The sequence below is a fragment of the Loxodonta africana genome, chromosome 1, assembly GCF_030014295.1.
Source record: "Loxodonta africana isolate mLoxAfr1 chromosome 1, mLoxAfr1.hap2, whole genome shotgun sequence".
Classification (NCBI taxonomy): domain Eukaryota; kingdom Metazoa; phylum Chordata; class Mammalia; order Proboscidea; family Elephantidae; genus Loxodonta; species Loxodonta africana.
In genome coordinates this window covers 88,151,318-88,170,195 of record NC_087342.1, presented here as the reverse complement: position 1 = coordinate 88,170,195, position 18,878 = coordinate 88,151,318, and the positions used below count along the sequence as shown (strand labels likewise).

Sequence of the window (18,878 nt, the reverse complement as noted above, 5' to 3'; positions counted from 1 at the left end):
GATGTCTTCTATAACCCAGTCTTTTTTCAGGAGGGTATTGTTCATTTTCCATGTATTTGATTTCTTTTCCCTAGTTTTTCTGTTATTGATCTCTAGTTTTATTGCCTTGTGGTCTGAGAAGATGCTTTGTAATATTTCGATGTTTTGGACTCTGCAAAGTTTGTTTTATGACCTAATATGTAGTCTATTCTAGAGAATGTTCCATGTGCGCTAGAAAAAAAAGTATATTTTGCAGCAGTTGGGTGGAGAGTTCTGTATAAGTCAATGAGGTCAAGTTGGTTGATTGTTGTAATTAGGTCTTCCGTGTCTCTGTTGAGCTTCTTACTGGATGTCCTGTCCTTCTCCGAAAGTGGTGTGTTGAAGTCTCCTACTATAATTGTGGAGGTATCTATCTCGCTTTTCAATTCTGTTAAAATTTGATTTATGTATCTTGCAGCCCTGTCATTGGGTGCGTAAATATTTAATATGGTTATGTCTTCCTGATCAATTGTCCCTTTTATCATTATATAGTGTCCTTCTTTATCCTTTGTGGTGGATTTAAGTCTAAAGTCTATTTTGTCAGAAATTAATATTGCTACTCCTCTTCTTTTTTGCTTATTGTTTGCTTGATATACTTTTTTCCATCCTTTGAGTTTTAGTTTGTTTGTGTCTCTAAGTCTAAGGTGTGTCTCTTGTAGGCAGCATATAGATGGATCGTGTTTCTTTATCCAGTCTGTGACTCTCTGTCTCTTTATTGGTGCATTTAGTCCATTTACATTCAGCGTAATTATAGATAAATAAGTTTTTAGTGCTGTCATTTTGATGCCTTTTTATGTGTGTTGTTGACAATTTCATTTTTCCACATACTTTTTTGTGCTGAGGCGTTTTTCTTAGTAAATTGTGAGATCCTCATTTTCATAGTGCTTGACTTTATGTTAGTTGAGTCGTTACGTTTTTCTTGGTTTTTATCTTGAGTTATAGAGTTGTTATACCTTTTTGTGGTTACCTTATTATTTACCCCTATTTTTCTAAGTAAAAACCTAACTTGTATTGTTCTATATCGCCTTGTATCACTCTCCATATGGCAGTTCAATGCCTCCTGTATTTAGTCCCTCTTTTTGATTATTGTGATCTTTTACCTATTGACTTCCATGATTCCCTGTTATGTATATTTTTATTTTTTTTTTTAATTAATCTTAATTTGTTTGTTTTTGTGATTTCCCTATTTGAGTTGATACCAGGACGTTCTGTTTTGTGACCTTGTGTTGTGCTGGTATCTGATATTACTGGTTCTCTGACCAAACAATATCCTTTAGTATTTCTTGTAGCTTTGGTTTGGTTTTTGCAGATTCTCTAAACTTGTGTTTGTCTGTAAATATCTTAATTTCGCCTTCATATTTCAGAGAGAGTTTTGCTGGATATATGATCCTTGGCTGGCAGTTTTTCTCCTTCAGTGTTCTGTATATGTCGTCCCATTCCCTTCTTGCCTGCATGGTTTCTGCTGAGTAGTCAGAAAATATTCTTATTGATTCTCCCTTGAAGGAAACCTTTCTTTTCTCCCTGGCTGCTTTTAAAATTTTCTGTTTATCTTTGGTTTTGGTGAGTTTGATGATAATATGTCTTGGTGTTTTTCTTTTTGGATCAATCTTAAATGGGGTTCGATGAGCATCTTGGATAGCTATCCTTTCGTCTTTCATGATGTCAGGGAAGTTTTGTGTCAGGAGTTCTTCAACTATTTTCTCTGTGTTTTCTGTCCCCCCTCCCTGTTCTGGGACTCCAATCACCCGCAGGTTATCCTTCTTGATAGAGTCCCACATGATTCTTAGGGTTTCTTCATTTTTTTTAATTCTTTTATCCGATTTTTTTTCAGCTATGTTGGTGTTGATTCCCTGGTCCTCCAGATGTCCCACTCTGCATTCTAATTGCTCGAGTCTGCTCCTCTGACTTCCTAGTGCGTTGTCTAATTCTGTTATTTGATTGTTAATCTTTTGGATTTCTACATGTTGTCTCTCTATGGATTCTTGCAACTTATTAATTTTTCCACTATGTTCTTGAATAATCTTTTTGAGTTCTTCAACAGTTTTATCAGTGTGTTCCTTGGCTTTTTCTGCAGTTATCCTAATTTCATTTGTGATGTCATTAAGCATTCTGTAAAGTAGTTTTTTATATTCTGTATCTGATAATTCCAAGATTGTATCTTCATTTGGGAAAGGTTTTGATTCTTTTGTTTGGGGGGTTGGAGAAGCTATCACGGTCTGCTTCTTTAAGTGGTTTGATATGGATTGTTGTCTCCGAGCCATCACTGGGAAACTAGTTTTTCCAGAAAATCCGCTAAAAAAAAAATGCAGTCAGATCCCTATCAGAGTTCTCCCTCTGGCTCAGGCTATTCAGATGTTAATGAAGCCGCCTGGGGAGGGTGGGGGAGGGAACAGAGAGATAGGAGAGTAGCACCTCAGAATATAGCCAGAGTTGCTTGTCTTGCTTGGAATGACTATTATATCTGAGATTCCTGTGGGCGCATCGCCTATGTGTGCTGGCTGTGTGGAGATTGCCCCCGGGGGGTCTGGCCCGCTGGAGTCACGGTCAGATCCTCCGCTTCCAGCCCCACGCCCAGCGTCAAGGCTCCCCTACTGGGACGGTGCACTCTCGACTCCAAAATCAGTCGCTGCCTCCCGGGGACTTCTCGTCCCTCCAGCCGCGTGGCCGTGCCGCCCCGAGAACCAGTTGAGCCTCCTCCCGGGGTTAGTTCAGATGGGTGGAGCAGGTCCCCGTGCTTGTGCCGTGACCGAGTGTCCCGGCTGGGACGCTGTTCTCCCCGCTCCAATACCAGTCGCTGCCTCCCGGGGACTTCTCCTACCGGCTGCGTCCCACGCCGCCCGCGCGACCCAGCTGGGCCCCTTCCTGGGGTTAATTCAGGGGGGTGGAGCAACTCTCCGTGTTTATGCCGTACCTGCGTCCAGTCCAAATCCCTGCGGGACGGTTCCCCGGCTCGGATGCTGCTCTTTCTGCTCCAAGACCAGTCACTGCCTCCCGGGGACTTCTCCTACCGGCTGCGTCCCACGCCGCCCGTTGAACTGGCTGGTCCCCCTCCCGGGGTTAGTTCAGGGGGGTGGAGCAGCTCTCTGTGCTTGTGCCATACCTGACTGGTACGCTGGCTCCAGGCTCTGGAAACAATCGCTGCTTCCCCGTATTAGTTCGTTCTCTGTCTCTAAATCTGTGTTTGTTGTTCAGGGTTCGTAGATTGTTATGTATGTGATCGATTCACTTGTTTTTCCGTGTCTTTGTTGTAAGAGGGATCCGAAGTAGCGTCTGCCTAGTCCGCCATCTTGGCTCCGCCTCTCTCCTCTAAGTTGAAGTATAATTTGCACAATGAAACACACAGATTTTAATGCACAGTTCGCTGAGGCTTGACAAGTGTACACACCTAGGTGACCACCATCCTAGTGGAGACACAGAACATTTCCATCACACCACACCCGTTTACAATAACCACCACTTCTCACTCTTGGTCCTGGCAACCGCTGATGTGACTTCTATCATTTTGCACTGCTTTGCCTGTTCTAGAACTTCATATAAATGGATTCATCAAGCACATACTCTGTTGTGTTTGGTTTCTTATACTCTGCACAGCATTTTTGAGATCCAGGCATGTTGCCTCGAGTATCAGTAGTTTATTTTTTTCTTTTTTAATTGCTGAGTAGTAGTCCATTGTATGAAGATATCACAATTTGTTCCTCCATTCACCTTTTGGTGGATATTTGTGTTTGTGGTGGTTTTAAAGTAGGTCCTCAAATTCTCTGATGCTCCACTCTTCAAAGGATTAGGGTGATTTCAGGGACGTAGTATTGCTCTGGGCTAGAGCTAGGGAAGGTGGAGGGCTTCATGCCTGGGGATGAGTTGTGAATAGGTCCTAATTTGTGCTAGAGATCCTATGAGATCTGGATGCAGTACAGCCAAAAAGCTGCTCAAGGAGGGATACATGTTTTAGATCATTGCTGGGCATCAATCCTCACATAGCCAGACTGGGCTGCTAAAAATTGAAATCATAAATTTGCACTCTCTTAATTCACTAATTTCTATGCAATATGATTTTTTTTTATTGTCCAGCTTTCCTTAAGCTGCATAGTAAAATTTTCTTTTGAAAACTGGTAATTCTGTCCTTGCTGAACCAAGAGGGAAAGTTTTAATACAAATTCAGTCATGGATGCGAAGGACAGTGGTGCCCCCTAGTGGTCGAGTATGTGAATGGCAGTGACCTGGAGGAAGCAGACTGCATCATGCTGAGTAGGCTACCCTCTTCCCATCTGGGTGATTTTCTTTTTAAATTTTTATTGTGCTTTAAGTGAAAGTTTACAAATCATGTCAGTCTCTCATACAAAAATTTATATACACCTTGGCATATACTCCTAGTTGCTCTCCCCCTAATGCGACCACACACTTCTTCCCTCCACTCTCTCTTTTCCTGTCCATTCAGGCAGCTTCAGACCCAGTCTGCCCTCTCATCTGCTCTCCAGACAGCAGATGCCGACATGGTCTCAAGTGTCTGCTTGATCCAAGAAGCTCATTCTTCACCAGCATCTTTTCTATCCCTTTGTCCAGTCCAATCCCTGGCTGAGGAGTTGGCTTTGGGAACGGTTCCTGTCTTGGGCTAACAGAAGGTCTGGGGACTGTGACCACTGGGGCCCTTCTAGTCTCAGTCAGACCATTAAGTCTGGTCTTTTTACAAGAATTTAGGGTCTTCTTATGGGCTGTTTACTTTGAACTGAAGATTGGACTGACCTGGTGGCCAAAGGATCATTTGGAACATGTCAGCCAAGCTTCTGGCTGCCAAGCAGGTGTTCTCTGAGAGAGGCGATTCGGCATACAGAGGCAGTGTGGAGTAGCTGGGCGAGAGCATAGACTTTGGTGCCAGGCTGCCTAGGTTTGAATCTCAGGTCTCACTCACTAGCAGTATAACTTTAAATAAGTTACTGAACTTTTCTGTTCCTCAGTTCCCTATTCTCTAAAATGGGGATATGAATAGCAACAAACTCATTGGGTTGTCTGAGGATTAAATATGTTGTCATTGTTGTTAGGTGCCGTTGAGTCAGTTCTGACTCATAGCGACCCTATGCACAACAGAACGCAACACTGCCCAGTGCTGCGCCATCCTTACAATCGTTGTTATGCCTGAGCTCATTGTTGCAGCCACTGTGTCAATCCACCTCCTTGAGGGTCTTCCTCTTTTCTGCTGACCGAATACTCTGCCAAGCATGACGTCCTTCTCCAGGGACTGACCCCTCCTGACAACATGTCCAAAGTATGTAAGACTCAGTCTCGCCATCCTTGCCTCTAAGGAGCATTGTGGCCACACTTCGTCCAAGACAGATTTGTTCATTCTTTTGGCAGTCCGTGGTATATTCAATATTCTTCGCCAACACCACAATTCAAAGGCGTCAACTCTTCTTCGGTCTTCCTTATTCATTGTCCAGCTTTCACATACATACAACGTGATTGAAAATACCATGGCTTGGGTCAGGCGCACCTTAGTCTTCAGGGTGACAACTTTGGTCTTCAACACTTTGAAGAGGTCCTTTGCAGCAGATTTACCCAATGCAATGCGTCTTTTGATTTCTTGACTGCTGCTTCCATGGCTGTTGATTGTGGATCCAAGTAAAATGAAATCCTTGACAACTTCAATCTTTTCTCCTTTTATCATTATGTTGCTCATTGGTCCAGTTGTGAGGATTTTTGTTTTCTTTATGTTGAGGTGTAATCCATACTGCAGACTGTGGTCTCTGATCTTCATTAGTAAGTGCTTCAAGTCCTCTTCACTTTCAGAAAGCAAGGTTGTGTCATCTGCATAATGCAGGTTGTTAATGAGTCTCCCTTCAATCCTGATGCGTCGTTCTTCTTCATATAGTCCAGCTTCTCAGATTATTTGCTCAGCATACAGACGAATACGTATGGTGAAAGGATAAAACCATGACGCACACCTTCCCTGACTTTAAATCACTCAATATCCCCTTGTTCTGCCGGAACAACTGCCTCTTGATCTATGTTAAGGCTCCTCATGAGCACAATTAAGTGTTCTGGAATTCCCATTCTTTGCAGTGTTATCCATAGTTTGTTATGATCCACACAGTCCAATGCCTTTGCATAGTCAATAAAACACAGGTAAACATCCTTCTGGTATTCTCTGCTTTCAGCCGGGATCCATCTGACATCAGCAATGATATCCCTGGTTTCACCTCCTCTTCTGAAAGCGGCCTGAATTTCTGGCAGTTCCCTGTCGATATACTGCTGCAGCCATTTTTGAATGACCTTCAGCAAAATTTTGCTTACGTGTGATATTAGTGATATAGTTCTATAATCTCCACATTTGGTTGGATCTTCTTTCTTGGGAATAGGCATAGGTATGGATCTCTTCCAGTCAGTTGGCCAGGAAGCTGTCTTCCATATTTCTTGGCATAGACGAGTGAGCACTACCAGCTCTGCATCTGTTTGTTGAAACATCTCAATTGATATTCCATCAGTTCCTGGAGCCTTGTTTTTTGCCAATGCCTTCAGAGCAGCTTGGACTTCTTCCTTCAGTACCATCGGTTCCTGATCTTATGCCACCTCTTGAAATGTTTGAATATCGACTAATTCTTTTCGGTAACTATGATGATATATATAACTTAGGAAAGTGCCTGGCACATAGTAAGGACAATATAAATGTTGACTGTTATTAATATTATTCTGTGTAGGGAGAGATGATATTAGTAAAGCATTTCAATGAAAGAATTAAGAGAACTTGCTGATTCCAAGGTTTCGGCCTTAATTACTGGTGAGTGTTGGAGTTGAGGACAAAGCAAGCTTCGTTTTGGATATTTTTAATTTGAGGTGGTTGATCATATAGTATAAAGGCCTTCGAATCAGTTAGAGACACAGGACTTGAGATATTGGACTGGGGTTATAGATCTGATTATCACTAACAAAGGTGAGGGTGAAGCACAGGGCAGTTCACTAAGAGAAAATGTAAATTTATATCCAGCATTTTATATGTGTTCTTATTTCATTCTTATAATAACTCCTTAAGGTAGTATTATCCACATTATAATACCATTAAGAACCAGTGAGGTTTAGTAACTTCTTTGAGATTACACAGCAGGTAGTGAATTAGTTAGAATTTGAATCCATCTACATTTTGTATTGATTTATCCACCCAACAGACATTTATTCTTTGTCCGCATAGGCTGAGCACAGTGCTGAATGGTAAGGATTAAGAAAAGAATGGAACCTGGTCCCATCCTCAAGGGTATTAGGTAGAGCCCAGGTCTGTCTGTCTTCAAAGCCTAGGTTGATCCACTATGCCACACTGCCGATGTCTTTTGCATACCCGACTCCCCCATGTCTCCAGAAAGTCGAACAGAAAAAAAATGAGCAGAACATGGGAAACAAAAGTTTTTATTTATTTTTCATTTATCTATTCATTCCTTCATTACAGTGTGTGTGTTGAAACATTCCAAACCCAATAGTGGTATTTGTGTAATGCCTTGCTAAGAGGTATCCACTGAGCCTTTTCTTATGGGGTTCTGGGAGGCTAGGAGGGGCAGATGTGATGTTCCCCGTTACATGGAAGTTGTCTCTAAGAGGTTAAGCAATGTACCTATGGTTATTTGGGCAAATGATAATTTATTTTGCCAAGTGTAGAAATTCAGGTCTCCTTGCCCATTTCTTGACAAAATTAAAAGGAGCTACCATTCTTTTTAGCTTCCTGGAGAAAATAAGGTAGAGGTCAGGGGATATGGAGGTAGGGATTGAATGATGGACTTCCAATATGTGAAGGGTATTTCTGCAGTCCCCAGTCTCCACTGAAAATCTGCTAAGATGCAGTGAACTGAAAGCACACCGGGATGACACACTAAAATGAAAACTTCCTTGTTGACAGGGAGGTTGAGACTAGGGGGAGAGTGTGAGAAGGCTGGGGCTTTATTTTTTCTGAGATCATTCAGAATTAGAAGAACTGTTAGGTCCTGAGTTACCTCTCTGGAGAAAATCTGAAGGCTGAGAGAACATCAGTGAAGAAGTGTTCCCACATCTGGAGAAACAATTTCCCCTTTGTCTGCCAGGTGAGAAGGTGGAGGTGGCAAATACCTTGCAAAATGTGGCTGTTCATTCCCCCTCAGGGACACATTCCCTGATTTATGGTTCCCTGCCATTCCTTGGGAAACCCTGGTGGCATACTGGTTAAGTGCTAGAGCAAAGGTCAGCAGTTCAAATCCACCAGGCGCTCCTTGGAAACACAATGGGGAAGTTCTACTCAGTCCTATAGGGTTGTTAGGAGTCAGAATTGAGTCGATGGCAAGGGGTTCGGTTTTTGGGCTTTTTGCCCTTTCTTCTCCTCTTTTCCCAACTCTTGTCCCCATTCCTTCCTTCTAGCATCACCTCTCTGGCCTCTGTCTGGCTTTGCACTTTCTTTCTGTGCCTCCAATCCCTGTTCATTCTGTAGCTCATGTGTCAGTTCCAAGGTTGCCATGGCATGCCTTCCAGAGAAGAAGAGGGCGGTATTGAAGAGGAAGGAAGGAGTGTGCTCAGAGAATCCCTGAACAATGGTGGTCTGTCAGTGGTGTGGGGGCACAGAACCAGAACTGCCAGTAGAGCCAGGTGGTGGAGGACCCAGGAAGCCCCATGTTGTGGGCCTGGTTTTCTGAAGCAGAGCCTGAGTATGGGTTCAGGTGCTCATGATTTACTGAGGGGGAAGGGGGAATGGTTCAGGGTCTCTGAAACAAACCTGCAAGGAGGTTAGTGGAACAGGATACGGAAGGGGAAGTGTTCAGTGAGGAGTAGGTCTCAGGTGAAATCTAGCGTTCGGCTGATCTGGTGCTGGGGTGGGGGCTCTGGAGCATGTCTGTGGTGCTGACTCAACCCCTTGAGGAAGGAAGTGGGCTTCAAGCAGCGTTGTGAGTCTTTAGCATAGCAGTCAACACTCAGAGCAGACGGATGGTGAGTGCACCACCCTGCCAAGTGAATCTGGGTAGACGCCCACATGTCCAATGCACCCAGACTCTAGTTAAGGGTCAGTTGGCTTTGCAAAGACGTGCATGATTTATTGGAAGCTTTGTGCACCTACCTTTCTCCCTTCCCCCATTTTCTGTTTTTTTTTTTTTCCCCCTTCCCTCTCATTTTTCGATTCACATTTCTTCTACTGGTTCCCCCATTCTGTTCTTTTGGCTTTCCTTCTTCTTTTCCTAATTCCCATTTTAATTTCTCCTGTCCCACCCCTGCATCTCACCCACTCCTTTTCTCATGCCGTTCCTCTCTCTCTTTCCTCTTGCCCCTCCAAAATTCCTGTTCTCCCACTCTCTAAGTTGTTTTTCTTCCTCCAGGAAGAGGAGCAAGTCTCTGAACTGCGCCATCAGCTCCAGTCTCAGCAGCAGCTCCGCTCCAGGCGCCACCTCCCGACACCCCTGGAGCCCTCTGGGGACCTTTCCAGGGGCCCCTCTGAACCCCCAGACCTGCTTAGCTGTGATGGGAGTCGGGTTCATTTGCTGTACAAGTGAGGGAGGTGTAAGGGGGAACAGGCCAGTGGTGGAGGGCAAGGGAGGAGGGCAGGGGTGGGGACTCAGGAGGAGCAGGGGATCCTTACTTAGTTTCTCTTATAAGCTTCATTAAATCATTCCCAAGTTCTACCTCACTTCCTATCCCCACCCCCCTTCTGAATCTCTTGCGAATATATTCCATCACATCAAGTTTTCTTCCAACTTCATCTTTTTTAAGACACCTACCTGTCTCACAGCCTTTAGTCCTGCCACATGTGGACTGGCTGCTGTTATAAGCGTCAGGCTGACACCCTGGATCACCTTCGCCTCATCCTGAGCATCCTTTGTCTGTGTTGTGCCAGCTCACCTGTTCCCTGGATTCTACGTGTCCCTCCCTTTTTTGGTTTTCTTTATCATTTTGGTTCCTATTTCCTCTAGTATTATCATGAAGAGGGGAACACGGAAAGTAAAATGTTAAAATCCTAACCACCTGAAAATGTCTTTAGGCTACCCTAGCACTTATTCACATTTTGGCTTGGTATAGAATACTGTATTAAACATCTTTTTCCTTGATTTGGAAGCCATTATTTACATGCCTTTCAGCTTTAAAAGATGCTCTTTTTTGTTGTGTCTGGATGTTTTCAGGATCTTTTATTCTCTACCCTTTTTCTAAAATTTCACTGTGATGTATTCTTAGTGTGGGTTAGCTGTCATAAGAATTTGTACATGTCTGTCTGTAAACTCTAAGACATTTTCTTGAATTATTTTTAATTATTTTCCATATCCTTTCCTGTTGAAAAATGTATGATAGTGTTGTTGGAATTCCTTGAGAGTCTAATATTTTTTGAACATGTTACTGTGCTTTAGGTCAGAGTTTACATAGCAAATTAGATACCCATTCAATAATTCATGCAGATTGTTCTGTGACATTGGTTGCAATCCCCACAATGTGTCTGCACTCTCCCCATTTCCACCCTGGGTTTCCTGTTTCCATTTGTCTGGTTTCCCTGTCCTTCCTGCCTTCTCATCTTTGCTTTTGTGCAAATGTTGCCCTCTTAGTCTCATATAGCTGATTGTTCTGAGAAGCAAATTCCTCACGGGTGTTACGGTTTATTTTATAAGCCTGTCTATCATTTGGCTGAAAGGTGATCTCTGGGAATGGCTTCAGCTGCACATTAGAAGGGTGTCTAAGGTTCTTAGCTTCCGTGATTCCTCTGGTCTCCATCAGACCATTAAGTCTGGTCCTTTTGATGAATTTGAATTTTGTTCTACATTTTTCTGTCACTCTAACCGGCAACTTCCATTATGTTCCTGGTCAGAGTGGTGGGTAGTGGTAGCCAGGCACCATCTAGTTTTTCTGGTCTCAGGCTGGTGGAGGCTCTGGTTCATGTGGGCCCCTAGTCCTTTGGATTAATTGCTTCCTTGAGTCTTTGGTTTTCTTCACTGTCCTTTGCTCCACATGGGAGGAGATCAATCGTTGTATCTTAGATGGCCACTAAGAAGCTTTGAAGACTAGATGCTACTCACCACAGCAGAATATAGAACATTGTGTTTATGAATAGTCTAATATTTTAATACTCCTTTCCTTTTCACAATCTCTTTTACATTTTATACTATCTTGTGGCAGTATGATTTTGTCACCCAGTTCATCTATTGATTTTTCATTTCTATGGTCATATTTTTAATTTCCAAGCAGCTATTTCTTGTTCTCTGATTGAATATAACTGTATACAATTTTGTTCTTATTTTCATCATTTTAATGCATCATTGATACAATTATTGGAAATCAGTTATATATCTGTGAGTTTGTAGTTGCCATAAGAAGTTTTAAATTTTTATATATAGTCAAAACTGTCACCAATTCATCAATTTTCTTTGTGATTTTTCATCTTGGGTCCTGCTTTGAGAATCTTTCTCTTCATAATCGTAAAAATTTCATGTATATTTTCATCTACGTACAGATGATAACGAGAGAGGGATCTGATAGTCAAGGAAAATAAAATTATTTGAATTTTGAAGAAAAGGGATCAATAATTGGTAAATAGGTAAAGAATTCTAAGGTGGTATAATTTTAAGCTTTGAATCTCTTGTTTCATAATTTTAAAACCATAACTGCAAGACCTACAGGGCATTTAGTATGTGTGGTACCTGTAAGTATTTCCCATGAATAAATGAAGAGTTATTTCCCCCTAAATAAAACAATAACAATAAAGAGTCTTGGTGAAATACAAACAAGGATTGGCACTGGTGATGGGCCTTTTTGAACATTTGTAATCTTGAGGTGATAAATCATGTTTTGGTTCATGTCTGTACAGATAAGTTGTTAAATGTCTTTTCATGAAACTTTTATGGGGCACTCTGTATTTTAAGGATATTTCTAAGACCCACATAGACAAATGCATGGCTTTTAATAAAGATAATTTTAATAGGGAAACCCTGATGGCGTAGTAGTTAAGTGCTACAGCTGCTAACCAAAAGTTCGGTGGTTCAAATCCACCAGGCGCTCCCTGGAAACTCTATGGGGCAGTTCTACTCTGTCCTATAGGGTCGATATGAATTGGAATTGACTCGATGGCAGTGGGTTTTGGTTTAATTTTAATAGACTTCCATCTGTAAATCATACTGTAACATGGATATACAGTTCCTTCATCACAGAAAGTTCTATTGACAGCACTGCTCTTGATGGTTTATGGACCTCAAGTCAGGTGCCTTAAACTCACTTATACTGAGGAGCCCTTATTATTTCTCATACAGATTGCATCAGATTTTCCAGCTGTCTGGGATATGGATATACATTAGGTTGGTGTGTAACAAAACCAAATAGGTCGTGAGTAAATCTCTATCCGGTGGCTTCAGGCAAAAATGTTCCCAGTTCCAAAGGGAAACATCATTCCTTCCTCCTCAGTTTTCTCACTGAGCACACTCTCTGGCATTAAATTTTTGGGGGGTAAGTTCTCTTCTAGAAGAGCCCATGGGAAGAGGCCTAAGCTAAGCTTTGGGAGGCAGACAGTCCCGCTCAGGGAGAGGAACTCTGGGAGGTGAAGAAGAGGCACAGAGGCTGTGGATATTTAGGCAGCTCTCTGGTTTACTGGGAACAGCAGTTTTCAAAGTGTGACCTGTGGAACTCTTGGAGTCACTGAGATCCTTTCACAAGATCCATGAAGTCAAAATTATTTTCATAACATTACTCAGAAATTATTAGTATTTCTCATTGTGTTGATATTTGCACTGAGGGAAATCAGCTGGAAAGTTAGCAAGGATCAAGGCTGTGTCAGCAAACCACAAGGAAAAAACACAACAGCTTTGAGACAGAGTCCCCATGTGCTGTACTAAAAATCAAGTTTCCTTTACCCGGCTTCCTCTCCAACAGTGTTGTATTGAAAAATCATTTCCTTTCTTGGGCTATGTTTCCCTCACCTCCCCTCACTCCCAGCTTTGCATCTGAATCCTGGTTTTGCTTGGAGGTTATATGTAAACCCCACTGTCCCTGCATAGTATGATTAAGAATGTTGCTGGTATAACTTGTAAGAGCTCCCTTCTTGTAAACCCCTTTAAAAGTAACTTGCCTGCCTGACCCTGGGAGCAGTCTTGGCAGCAGCAGATCCTACTGAGTTCTTTTCCTTCTACAAGGAAATAAAGGTGCCTTGCCTGTTCTCCCACCTTGGTTTCTCATTTATTGACCAATATGAGTCATGCCAAGAAAGAACCTGGGCTTTCCACCAGGTAACAGATTCACTTAAAGGTGTACCGATTGAAGCAACAGAAGTCGGTAACTTTATTAAATCACCATCCTCGAGTCCACATCTTTTAATACTCTATGTGGTGAAGTGGGAAGCATATATAAAGCACTTCTATACCCAGAGTATGATGTTTGTCTCAAGGAAAATAATCTGCGTGAGCTGAACTAGCCTGTTTTTTATGAAATATCATTTTTACTTGAAAGAAGAAATGACAGAGAAACTTAATATTTGGCACTTTCTCTAAAATGAAACACACTTAGCAAATGACACAAACTTCAAGGAACCCAACTGACAGTATTGCTGCCAATGATAAAAAGCAACCTCTCAAGAGATTACAATGTTGGAAAACTTGAATCCACCACAAGTGTGACAGCTTTTCAAAACATACAAACTTTTCTGCTGGGATCAGAGGTAACACTAACAAATGTGACTTTTTGCTATTTTGTAATGAAATGTATCAACGCTGGAAGCTCCGCATACTAAGTGAACCAATGCATCACTTATAAAAACAACAACAACTCATGCTTTAGTACAAGATTCAGTGTGTCAAGATGGTCCTATGGGTTTTAATGAACAGAATAAGAAATATTCAATAACACGGTTTCTAGTTGCAACTAACCTTTAAGGAACTACCACCTCTGTAGCGCTGGCGAAGTATCAAAGATGAACACTCACATTGAGTTGGAAAGGCTACTAAAAATACTCCATTCTTTTCCAATTCATATTTGTGTGACACTGAATTTTTTTTTTTTTTTAATATATCTCAACCAAAATAACAGACTGGATGTAGAAGCAGATATGAAAATCCAGAAGTCTTCTCCTGACACAGGTAAGGAAGACATGCAAAAAATGTAAAATGATCCACTCTTCTCACTCCACTGTTTTAGTTTGGATAATATTTATTTTTCCTGAGAATATATTATCTGTTAAGTTTAATGGGTTATTCATAACATTTAAAATTACTTTAAAATTTTAATTCGGTATCAGTTGCTCATATGGTGAATATTGGTAGGTATAACCGACATAAACAAAATCTCATTAATTCCTCAGTAATCTGTAAGAGTGAATAGAAATTCTAGGAGCCCTGGTGGTGCAATGATTAAGTTCTTGTCTGCTAACCCAAAGGCTGGAACCCACCAGTTTCTCTGCAGGAGAAAAGACCTGGCGATCAGCTCCTTGAAAGATTACAGCCTAGGAATCCCTATGTGGCAGTTCTACTCTGCCATACAGGGCAGCTATGAATCCACTCCAGGGTACACAATAACAACAACATAGAGATTCTGAAACTAACAACAGTTTTGACTTAAGCAGGTCCTGGGTCCAGGACTCAAGGAGACAGTGCAGCAAAGAAGGGTCGTTACAGGAGGAGAGGGATCAGGGCAAAGTCCCAGTCCCCAGACAGGCACTCAGGTCCGATGGAGGTGTCAGGGGTGGGGGTGGTCTAGTGTTGGGGACTCCCCTTCTCCCGGGAGTTTCACTTCTTCTCACAACCTGTGTCAGCTCCTTCTGCCTGGACACACATGACGTCATCTCAGTTGTCACTACAATTGGGTCTCCGATTTCTGGAGCAGCCAATCACCGTCACCGCAGTTCGCGGTTATAAGGTCGGTTCGGGGGGGCCCGCACGCAGTTTCTGCCTAGAACCCCAGCAGTCGGGTCATGGTGCCCCCGACCCTCCTCCTTCTGCTCTCGGGGGCCCTGGCCCTGACCCAGACCCGGGCGGGTGAGTGCGGGGTCGGGGGGGAAACGGCCTCTGCGGAGGGAGGAGCGAGGGGACCGCTCGGCAGGGACGCAGGACCCTCGGGGAAGCCGCCACCGCCCAGAGCCCCCACCCGCCCCTACACCCCGGCCCCGCTCCTCCGCCTCCCCTTCTCCGTCCACGAGCCCCTCACCCCTCACCCCTCACCCCTCACCCCTCACCGCTCACCCCTCTCCCCGCCCCGCCCCCAGCGACCCCGGACCCGGGCCCGCGCGAGGAGGGAGGGGTCGGTGGTCTCAGCCGCTCCCCGCCCCCAGGCTCCCACTCCCTGCGGTATTTTCACACCGCCGTGTCCCGGCCCGGCCGCGGGGAGCCCCGCTTCATCGCCGTCGGCTACGTGGACGACACGCAGTTCGTGCGGTTCGACAGCGACGCCGCGAACCCGAGGATGGAGCCGCGGGCGCCGTGGATGGAGCGGGAGGGGCCGGAGTATTGGGACCGGGAGACACGGAGCGTCAAGGGCCACGCACAGACTTTCCGAGTGAGCCTGCGGACCCTGCGCGGCTACTACAACCAGAGCGACGCCGGTGAGTGAGTGACGCCGGGCCCGGGTCGCAGGTCACGGGTCCCCTCGTCCCCACGGCCGCGTCGCCCCGAGTCCCCGGGTCCGAACCTCACCCTTTCACTGCCGAAGAGCCGCGGGCATTTGCTGCAGTTTCGTTTTCAGTTTAGAACCGAATGGGCTCGGACTAATGGCCATACTGACCCCGTGGGCGGGGCTGACCCCGTGGGGAGAGGGGGGGTGTTCACGGAGCCCGGACTGACTTTGTGGGCGGGGTCAGGGTCTCACACCATCCAGTTGATGTACGGCTGTAAAGTGGGTGCCGACGGGCGCCTCCTCCGCTGGTACCATCAGTATGCCTACGACGGCGCCGATTATCTGGCCCTGAACGAGGACCTGCGCTCCTGGACGGCGGCGGACACGGCAGCTCAGATCTCAAAGGGCAAATTCGAGAAGGGCGGGGAGGCAGAGCATCAGAGGGCCTACCTGGAGGGCACATGCCTGCAGTGGCTGGGCAAATACCTGGAGAACGGGAAAGAGACGCTGCAGCGAGTAGGTAGGAAGGGCCGCGGGACGCCTCCTGGTCTCGTCTAAGGCTGGGACTCTTCCCTCAACTGGTGTCCCACAAAGAGAGTAGGAAAATGTAATCTATGCCAGAATACCCTCCTACCATGGATCAGGAAAGGGAGAAGTCCCAGATCCTGTACCAGAGAGTGATTTGTCCAAAGCGTTCTCCATTTTCTCAGGGACAATTAGCAGATTCAGTCTCACTGAGCATAAACGGGGAGATGATCCCTGAAATAACAGATCAGCTGTCCCCTTTGACCCTGGGGTGGCCTTGGGAACCAGGGGAGACTCTTTCTCTCAGCTGTTACACTCTGCCCCGCACCCAATGTCCAGGTGTCCTGCGTCTCTGCCTCCACCCAGATCAGGGCCAGAAGTCCCTGTTTTCCCCATCAGAGACATGGAACCTTCTGTCCTGGGCTGTCTCACCCTGATCTTAGAACTTCCCAAGGAATAGGAAATTATCCCAAACCCCTGGTCCAGGCTGGTGTCTGGATTTTGCCCTTGATCCCCCTCTCAATGCCCTGTGTATTCTCTGATGTTCACATGTACCCTGTGAGAGGTATCAGAAGATTCCTAAATTTTTTGATTCTTTAATTCAGACCCCCCAAAGACAAACATGACCCAGCACCGCATCTCTGACCATGAGACCACACTGAGGTGTTGGGCCCTGGGCTTCTACCCTGCGGAGATCACCCTGACCTGGCAGCGGGATGGGGAGGACCAGACCCAGGACATGGAGCTTGTGGAGACCCGGCCTGCAGGAGACGGGGTGTTCCAGAAGTGGGCAGGTGCCCACTGGAGAGGAACAGAAATACACATGCTGTGTGCAGCATGAGGGGCTGTCTGAGCCTGTCACCCTGCGATGGGGTAAGGAGGCAGGCAAGGGTGGAGCCTCTTCTTAGGGAAAGCAGGAGTCCTGAAGACCTCCAAGGAGTCAGTGCTCCTCATCTCCCTTCTCTTTCCAGAACTGTCTTCCCAGGCCAGCACCCCGAAAATAGGGGTTGTTGCTGGCCTCCTTCTCCTTGGAGCTGTGGTCCTGGAGTTGTGGTGGCTGGAGCTGTTGTGATGTGGAGGAAGAAGAACTCAGGTAGAGATGGGGATGAGGTCTGAGTTTTCTTGTCCAACTGGGGGGTTTTAAGTCCCAGGTAGGAGGTTTGCCCTATCCTGCCTCTTTACAGGTGGTACCATCCACACACATGCTGACACAGTCTGGGACCCTGTGTGCTAACAAGTACCGTTTTGTAAAGCACATTTGAGAATGAATGGCAAATCTCTCACCTTAATGGTTCTGGTGATGGAGACCTGATTCCCAATAGTCACAGGTCACAGGGGAAACTTCCTGCTGAGTACAGACTTCCAGGAGGGTGGTTAGTTCAGTCCCTGCATATCTTTGCTTGTATTTTCTTATCCTGCCCTGGGTCTGCAGTCACAGTTTTGGACAAGTCCCTGGGGTCCAGGACTAGCTGGTTCTTCTAGGAACTCGTGATGTTGTCTCCCCCAATCTCACTGAGTGCTTTCTTCCCACAGGTGGGAAAGGAGGGAGCTACACTCAAGGTTCAAGTAAGTATGGAGAGAGGGAGGCTAGTGCTGAGACCTTTGGGCTAATGTAGATGGGAGCGTATGGGGGAGCCCATGATTCACGTTCCCCTAGCCTCATCTCCTATGGGCTCTGAGCAGATCCTGTTCTTTTCCAGGCAGCGACAGTGCCCAGGGCTCTGATGGGTCTCTCACAGCTTCTAAAGGTGAGAGCCTAGGAGGCCTGACATGGAGGAGGGGTTGGGACAGAGAGGGCATGACTGGGTCATGGGAATCCTTTGAATTTGGACATTTTGATCATGTGTTGGGCTATTCAGAGTGTCAGCAGTTACAGTGACTGACCTGAATTTGTTCATGATTACTTTCTTCCGTAGCGTGAGACAGCAGCCATTTGTGGGACTGAGTGATACAAGATTTGTTCATGCCAAGCTTTGTGATTCAAGAACCCCGACTTCTCTTTTTGCAACTGGCCTCTGAATGTGTCTGTGTTCCTATGAGCATAATGTGAGGATGTGGGGACACTGCCCACTCCTGCCCCCCAGATCCCCTTTCTCCACACTGATCATGATTGATATTCCCTGTTCCTGCAAATGTGGGCTGGAAAATCTCTATCCCTCACATAACATCCTGTCACTGTGATCTGCAATGTTTCACTTTTCTGTGGAAAATGAAAATGTGAGAATGAATTGGATTATTCATATTTTTGCTATGAGTTGGGGTTGATGGGTTACTTAAAGGAAATGAAAATTCTGCAAATTGAAGAGAGAAAATAAATGCAAACCTGAGAATGTTCCAGAATCCATGTGTTCACTGTCCTGAGTCTGTCATAGGCAGGGTCGGGAGAGGGTGGTGGAGGAGCTGAGCACGGACAGGGCCTGTACCCAGTCAGTGCTCGGGACAGTATCGGCTTTGATGTGGTCACTCCATGGCTGGGTCATCTTTGCATCTCCATTGTCCTTTTCCCTTCAGTAGAACCTTGTCCCACCAGGACCAGTGGTCACAAGGACTCAGGTATCACCTGGGCCTTGTCTTGTCTCCAAAGCTGTGGGCAGTGAGGGCTCTGTGTGGCTGGGCTAGCCTGGGCTCAGGTCCAAGCCTGGTCCTTCGCCCCCATCATTTGTGTGATTATTTTTTGTGTGTTTGTTTTTTTAGAGGATTATGCCTGTTATTGTTCTTGTGTGTAAGTTCTGGTCTCATTTGCTCTGGGTGTCCCCCGTCTCTGACAGCTGCAAGAGTCACTTTGTCAATGTCCCACAAGACCGAGGGCAGCCCCTGCACACAGGAGTCTCTGT

The 18,878-nt window shown here is 45.3% G+C and overlaps 1 protein-coding gene and 1 pseudogene across 1 annotated transcript in view; both read left to right on the top strand.

Annotated features, from left to right (window-relative positions):
* LOC100656828 (class I histocompatibility antigen, Gogo-OKO alpha chain-like) overlaps positions 1-18,132 on the top strand; it is a 120,817-nt gene extending 102,685 nt beyond the window's left edge. Inside the window, exon 8 of the mRNA XM_064282635.1 lies at positions 17,961-18,132. Coding sequence (XP_064138705.1) covers positions 17,961-17,965 — 5 coding nt within the window. The 3' untranslated portion in view covers positions 17,966-18,132. The remainder of the gene's footprint in view (positions 1-17,960) is intronic.
* LOC135230809 (HLA class I histocompatibility antigen, A alpha chain-like) lies at positions 14,866-17,965 on the top strand (annotated as a pseudogene).
* Positions 18,133-18,878: the final 746 nt, after the last annotated feature.